Genomic DNA, 7,946 nt, shown 5'->3' with positions numbered 1-7,946 from the left:
AAAAGATGAAAAAATAAATAAATGTGAAGAAGCCGATGGTAAAAATCAATTTTAGTCATTGTACAAACAATGTAATTTTTTGCTGAAGAAAAGTTCGAATGAACCCCCTGATTTGCCCTACTTAGCTTCACCCTTGGACTTGATGGTGTGAAAGATTATTCACACCAATAGTGTATGAATTTGAGATGTCATCTAATATATAATTTGTATATATTGTCAGTATAAATAACTTTTATAGTATTATAGTTTTTTAAAATTTACATTTTGAGGAGAGACTTACTTGTATATATGCTATTTGAATGACTTGATCAGTGACGAAACTAGGATTTTCACTAGCTGAAGGGATTTAATATCTAGTATATATACATTAAAATAAATCCAATTATATATAAACAATAAAATTTGGAAGTTCAAATAAACCCCCTGATCAATCCTATCTAACTTCGTCCCAGGACCTGACGGCGTAAAAAGTTATTTACACTGATATAATAGTGTATAACTCTATAATACAATCCTTTATCTAAGTACATTATTTTCGTAGAGGACACGATTGTCTTTCAACTTGTTTGTTGTTTCTATAATCCAATAGCAATTTATCTTTAGTTTCTTGTCCCCTTCCATATATCTATCAACACCAATATTTTTCAAATAGCACTCAAAATTACATTATTATTAATATTTCTTTTTCATTCCAATCAATCACCTCTATATATACCTCCCCCTACATCACCTCTTTCAAAACATTCCATTTTTCCCCTTTGTTCTTCTATCTACTATAGCTCATAAAGTAATCTACATTTTTTTTTTATAAATTTTTCATTACGTACTACTACACTATGCCTTCAAGAATCTCACATTCTTTTAGACCTCATCACTCTCAAAAACACTTTGACTTGAATTCAATTAAAGAATTACCAGAATCCCATGCATGGACATCATCAAATGATCATTATTCTCAAGAAAATTCATGTAATTTCGAGTCTATTCCAGTTATCGACCTCGATAACAACAACAACAATAATAATAATATTCTTGATCATATAGGTCATGCATGCAAGAAATGGGGTGCATTTCAAATTATAAACCATAGTATATCAGAGAGGTTACTACAAGATATTGATGTGGCCGGGAAAACCCTTTTTTCACTTCCTATGCAACAAAAATTGAAGGCTGCTCGCTCTCCTGATGGTGTCACTGGCTATGGTGTGGCTCGAATTTCGTCTTTTTTCTCAAAGCTCATGTGGTCTGAAGGGTTCACCATTGTTGGCTCCCCAATTGAACATGCTAGACAACTTTGGCCTAAAGATTACAAGAAATTCTGGTAAGTATTAGAGTATAGTAGTACTTATTATCAGGCAAATTCAGGATTCAGACGTTGTGAATTTAAAAAGGAAAATGAATCATTTATAAAATTCATTATTAATCTATCGATAAATAGCTCGTACGGATAAGATTCCTTTCTTGATAATACTTCCTCTGTCGTATATTTATTGTCGTGTTTTACTTCTCGAGAGTCAGTTTAACTAACTTTTTAAGGCAAAATTAAATTAGATTAATTCAATATTTTAAGATTACTATTTAGATATTTATAGAAAAAAATTATAATAAAAGTATTATAAGTTACAACATTAAACAAGATAAACGATAAATATATACTATTTAATTATAGAAATTGTTTCTCACTTAAAAAAAAGGTATTTTAAAATACGTATATCATTGATTTTCTTCTATTTATCAGCCTTGAATCTTGACCTAGTGGTCAGGAGAAAACTCCTCAACTAGTCAACCACCATGATTAAGAAGGCCGATTATTGTTGTCCGTCACCTACATACAAAAAAATAAAATAAAGTTCAATTTGGAAGCACTATACTCTGCCAAACTTTTTTATTATCCCTCACATTTCTCATGCACGCATATATGGAGAATGAAAATAAAGTCTTTCTTTCATTTTCATAAGTACACAACTTTTTATTCTTTTATCTTTTTGTGCATAGTGTAGGGGAAGCCGTAGGTAAAACCTAGTGATGTAACTTTTATACTTTATTAATGGAAGAAGAAAAATTTAACGATAAAGACATATAAGGTCCCACGGACAAGATAAGAGGGAAGACTTCACAGATCTACCAATCTCTAAATCGAATCTAATTATTTATTTTATTGTACTTTGTTTTTATATCTATTTCTAGTATATAAATTAAATAAATTTCTCAAATAGTTTCTACTGTAGTAAATAAGAGTAGTATTACTTACTTAATAGTCACGAACATATGAAATTAGCTATGAATTTTATCTGGTATCTTAGCTAATACTTCTTTCGTTCCTTTTTAGTTGTCATGTTGCATTTTTCGAGAGTCGATTTGACAAATTTTCAAAGCTAAATCAGGTTACATTAATTTGATATTTTAAAATAAAATTTTAGATTTTCAAAAACTATACAAAAAGTATTATAAATTGCAACTTTTTCCATATTAATATGATAAAATATACATCTTAAAATGTCAGTCAAAATTCATTAAGAAAGAAACTATAACTACTACAAAGGAACGGAGGGAGCATATTGCTAAAACACTAGTTAATTAAGTTTTCTTAAAATTTGTCGCTAATCTCAATAGCTAAATGAGATTAGCATGAGATTTTTGTTGTTTATCTACGAATTTGTCTGTCTCTATTTCCTTGTTTTCTAGTAGTAAGTAATTCATTTGATGTTGTTCATACTTAATAACTACAATTTTTTTTGCCTTTTTTTCAGTGAAGTAATAGAAGAATATGAAAAGGAAATGGAAAAGCTAGCAGGAAGATTAATGTGGCTTATACTTGGGTCATTAGGAATAACAAAAGATGATGTAAAATGGGCCGTAGGCCCAAAAGGTGAAACCAAAGAAGGATGTGCTGCCTTACAACTAAATTCATACCCGGCATGTCCGGATCCGGGTCGGGCCATGGGTCTTGCAGCACATACGGATTCTACCATATTAACAATCCTTCACCAAAACAACACAAGTGGTTTACAAGTTTACCAAGAAGGAAATGGGTGGGTCACTGTCCCTCCAATACCCGGGGCATTAGTAGTTAATGTAGGTGACTTATTACACATACTCTCAAACGGGTCATACCCGAGTGTTTTACATCGGGCGGTTGTGAACCGGACACGACATCGACTTTCTGTAGCCTATTTATATGGTCCACCGACAGGGGTGAGAGTCTCACCCCTGTCGAAATTGCTGGACCATAGGCACCCACCCTTGTATAGGGCAGTGACATGGAGTGAGTATTTGGGCACTAAGGCCAAATATTTTGATAAGGCACTTTCATCTGTACGGCTTTGTGTCCCTTTGAGTGGATTTGCTGATGCCAAAGATCATAATGGGGTACAAGTTGGATAAATTCACTAGTGGCATTTGAATTTTATTTTTTTTAAAATTATGTTTCTTTTTCTCTCTTGATGTTCCTTTTTACTCCATTATTGGAGGAATATTGTTAATATTTTTGGGAGAGAGGAGAATATAGATTTTATTTTTATCAATCTTTATATTGTATTTCAAAATGATCGAATTTACTTGATGTGCGCATTAGATAAAGTTGATTTCTCATCTGGTTCACTTAATTAGTAAAAATTATGGGTGAAAATCATTTTTTTTTAGTTTGACACGTAACTATCATTATATTCTTGTCATTTCACACATGAAGTCATTGACAACGGTCAAGTGTTATTCTCGATTACTTAGTTGATGTGACAATATTTTTTGAAGCTAATTTTCTCTTTTAAAAAACACCTATTATAACAAAAAATTTTCTTTCTTTTTACATAATGGGAAGCCCATAGTTTTGATAAAACAAAACTACAAAAATGTCAATGTTTCATTTAGAACTTGCACATCTAAAACAATTATTTGAGTCATATAATTGTAATTTAAAATGATTACAACAAATAAGATTCGATTGAACTCCTTTTAAACATACACAAAAACAATTGTAATTTAAAATGATTGACAACAAATCTGTCATAATTTCCTTATTGAAGGTATACATATAATGGACACACAAACATATAAGCACACATTAAAGTTGTATTTGTTATTTAAAAATGAACAACCAAACAAACAATATTGATCTGCTGTCCTTTTTGTCGTAATGCTGGATGAAGCTAAAAAGAAAATGGGTTATAAATTAAATTTGATAGATTATAATTTATTGGGATGAAATAAAAGTATATGACAAAAAAGAAATCAGAGTATTACTGACCTGAATATGTAGCAATTCTATTGTATAATGATGACAAGTACTAATAAATAAATAAAATAAAGCCCACCATGCGAAATTTAAACAAGAAAACAAAAAAGATCAGAGAAGAAGAAAAACAAACAAACTAGCCAAGTGCTCAAGTTGATATAGATGCCATGTTTGTCAATTTATGTTGGAGTTCCAAATCGATGGGTTCATTTATTTATCATCGTATCAGAGTCAAGCTCATTCATTTTTTCGATGTTGGCCCCCCCGCCCACCCTTCGTCTTATATTGTTCATGCTCCAAATGTCCAGTTCTAAGCGTGTAATGGTCCATGGTCTCAAAGTCGAGGATCTTGGACATTCTCCTCTCATGAGCTAGATTTTGAGGTTGAGTTAGGCTGTAGGTCCATTTCTTTATCAATTTTCATCTCAATATAATTCATCTCTTTTTAGCTAGGTCTTCTCTATTCATAAATTAACTCCATATCCCTTACAGGGGCAGAGGTAGCTAGGCTCTAAAATTCGGCAAAATTCATAAATAAATCTTTTTATAACGGTGTTATTTGTTTGAATATTTTTTAGCTATCATAACGAAATGTTATTATATAGAGAACATATGATATAACGTAACATGAAAAACTGGTTCAATAAGAAAAGGAGGAGAAATTAATTGTTGCAGTGAAATGATATATATTATAATTTATACTCTAGAAGATAGATATTATAGAGATGTATGATTGCATATGTAAAATTATTACTTATATATACATATTTTTAAAAATTCAAATACCAAACTTGTTATTTTTATATTTTTTTTTAACCCCCTTAATTATTGATCACTCCCCACTGTTGTTGGAAATTATTGTAGAGACAAATTACAGGGAGATGATGGAATATAATAATGTGGCAGTGTCAATCCCTTCAACAACAATTTGTGGTAGAAAGCATGTGCCTTTCCTACATAAAAAATAATTCTCAAAATCATATTCAATAATTTTTCAATTTTTTCATAGTTTCAATTCATTGCTCTACAAGAGTTTTTGACATATATATAGAATAATTTAACAAAAGTACTGTCCTAGGAACAATTGTGGGTTCTGAACGAAAATATTTTATTTATAAATTCAAAAGGTTTTTGAATTTTACTTCAAGTTCTATCTATTTTATATATTTTTGTATATTCTATATTTTCTGTATATTGAAAATAATTAGTAACATCTCTATATATAAAGGTAAAAACCAAATTAAAGTAGGACTAGGAACTACTCTAACTAACAAATTCTAATCAAACATAAATAAGTAAATACCAAAAATAACAAATTCTAAACAACTTAGGATTCCTACTCAACTTTGAATTATTATTTTCAACGGTTTCAGTTCTGATAGATGTGAGCTGAAATGTGATTGATGCAAAAATTTTAGAGGGAAAAAGTTCCAAATCTGATCATGAACTATTTAGAATTACTCAATTTTATCGTCTTATATTTATCCTTATTATTAGCGATGCCTCTAAAATGAGTGAAATTTAGAGTGTATTTGGGGCGAAGGAAAACACATAGGTGATTAAGTAAGAAAAAAAACTCTTTAATCAATTTATTTCACCTGTTTCATTTTGTTTGTCATATTTTTCTTTCTAGCCTGTTTAAATAAAAATGTCTCTCTTTTTTTTAACAATTCTTTAATTTAAATTTTCCACGTGAGCACATGACAAGTTTAAAACCACAAAACTAAAGAACATTTTGACATATCTTAAATTTAAAATTATAATATTAAAAAAATTCTTTAATTTATTAAACTTTGAGGACAAATATATTGAAACAAAGAATATACCATTTTAACAAGGCCAAACACATACACAGCCCCTCAAACTTGGCCCAATTTTTCATTTTGGCACTCCAACTTAGCCTTGTTCCATTTTAACCCTTGAACTCCATTTTTTCTGTTCCATTTTAACACGAAATACTATTTTTATGATTTCTTTATTTTATATATATTCTTCAAATGCAACTTCTTATTTTAAATCGACACGTGTCAGCTAATTTTAGTTAAAAAAATTAAAAATTAACAAAAAATAATTCTTTTTTAAAAAATAATAATTTCTTTTTAAGAGTGTTATGTATTTTTGTGTGAAAAATAACCGACGAAATTGTGTTGGTAACATTTTTTAGTAGTGTTATTAGCAATGAATAAGAGTCTTTTTTTACTCGTATTGAAGATGAGTTTTTTTATTCGTATTGATTTATATTAAAAATTAAAAGTGAGTATTTGCGTTAAATTTAGATAGCCTAGATGATAAGAAAAAATAAATAAGTAGTGTTATTTAATTTAATTGAATGTTTAAGAAAGAAAATCAAAGAACTTTCGTCAATTTATTTTCATGCAAAAATACAGAGAAATCTCAAAAAATAATATTATTATTTGAAAATTTTTATATTCGTTTGCGAATGTTTAATTTTTTTATGAAAATTAACAGACACACGTCTATTTTTTAAATTTTTTTGTTAATTTTTAATTTTTTTAACTAAAATTAATTGACACGTGTCGATTTAAAATAAGAAGTTGCATTTGAAGAATATATATAAAATAAAGAATCATAAAAATAGTATTTTGTGTTAAAATGGAACAGAAAAATTGGAGTTCAAGGGTTAAAATGGAACAAGGCTAAGTTGGAGTGCCAAAATGAAAAATGGGGCCAAGTTTGAGGGGTTGTGTATGTGTTTGGCCTTTTAACAATTAGGGAAAGGAATTTGCTATGGTCTAAGTTGTCATAATCAATCTCCAATAATGATGAATATAGTATTATGTGACTACTAAAGCCCAAGACTGCCTAAGGCTGGCGTATTTTTCACGTCTATTCTAGAATTGTCGCATTTTAGTTTATAAAAATACAACTCGTTTAAACTTTAACGAATTGGGGTAATTGAGCTGCTTATATTGACCAAATTTATCTAAAAAAAATTAAATTGATTTGTTCAATATAATCATACTAAATAAATGAATTTATGTCTTTTTTTTTATTAGCTTGATTTGATAATTTAAAAAAGAGCAACTTTCACATATAGCAAACATAAAAATCATATTTGTATATTATAGCTATACTTTGCATAATTGTGCTCCATAGCAAACTTTATGTTTGCTATGACTATTAATATGTATATTTCGCTATACATAGAGCTGTCAATATGGGCTATCCCACCCCATCCGGGCTAGCCCATACATGCTTTGACATTTTACGGGCCAGGCCAGGCTAGCCCATTTTTGGTGTGGGCCAGAAAACGGTCGGCCCAACCCACAAGTACGTGGGCTACAGGCTTGCCGGGCCAGCCCACTTTTTAAAAAGTTATATATTTTTTTATAATTATTAAATTAAATTATAAATTATAATTTTAAAATATTATCATAAATATCGATAAAACAATATTACATGGTGTTAATGTTACTACTTGTTAATCAAATCCACAATAAAATTATCTTTATAATATTTATTAAGTTTTTTTCAAGTAAAAGTATAAATATTTAAATAGAAATATTAACCTAACTGTTTTGCAATGATCACAATAAAACACAAAAATTATGACAATATTCCAACCATAAAAATGTAAAAAATAAACTCCTTAAAAAATCATTAAACTTATGGCGTATCTAACACTTCATGAAACCTATGGCGTATCTAACACTTCATGATCATCTTCATCAAGCATATCTGAATCAACTTGTAG

At 29.2% G+C, this 7,946-nt stretch overlaps 1 protein-coding gene across 1 annotated transcript; it reads left to right on the top strand.

The window, feature by feature from the left end:
* Nucleotides 1-749: 749 nt before the first annotated feature.
* LOC125874798 (gibberellin 3-beta-dioxygenase 1-like) lies at nt 750-3,417 on the top strand. The gene is made up of 2 exons (XM_049555830.1): nt 750-1,321; nt 2,751-3,417. Exons 1-2 carry the CDS (start codon nt 837-839, stop codon nt 3,382-3,384), a joined length of 1,119 nt encoding a protein of 372 aa, XP_049411787.1. The 5' UTR covers nt 750-836; the 3' UTR covers nt 3,385-3,417.
* Nucleotides 3,418-7,946: the final 4,529 nt, after the last annotated feature.

The sequence above is a fragment of the Solanum stenotomum genome, chromosome 8 (assembly GCF_019186545.1).
Source record: "Solanum stenotomum isolate F172 chromosome 8, ASM1918654v1, whole genome shotgun sequence".
In the NCBI taxonomy this organism is placed as follows: Eukaryota; Viridiplantae; Streptophyta; class Magnoliopsida; order Solanales; family Solanaceae; genus Solanum; species Solanum stenotomum.
The sequence above is the reverse complement of the archived record's forward strand: the minus strand, read 5'-3'. Positions and strand labels throughout refer to the sequence as shown.

Bases quoted from the DNA above. Each gene is read 5' to 3' on its own strand.
- LOC125874798 (XM_049555830.1), top strand. From the start codon at position 837: ATGCCTTCAAGAATCTCACATTCTTTTAGACCTCATCACTCTCAAAAA. The intron at 1,322-2,750 runs GTAAGTATTAGA...CCTTTTTTTCAG, and splicing joins AAAGATTACAAGAAATTCTG to TGAAGTAATAGAAGAATATG.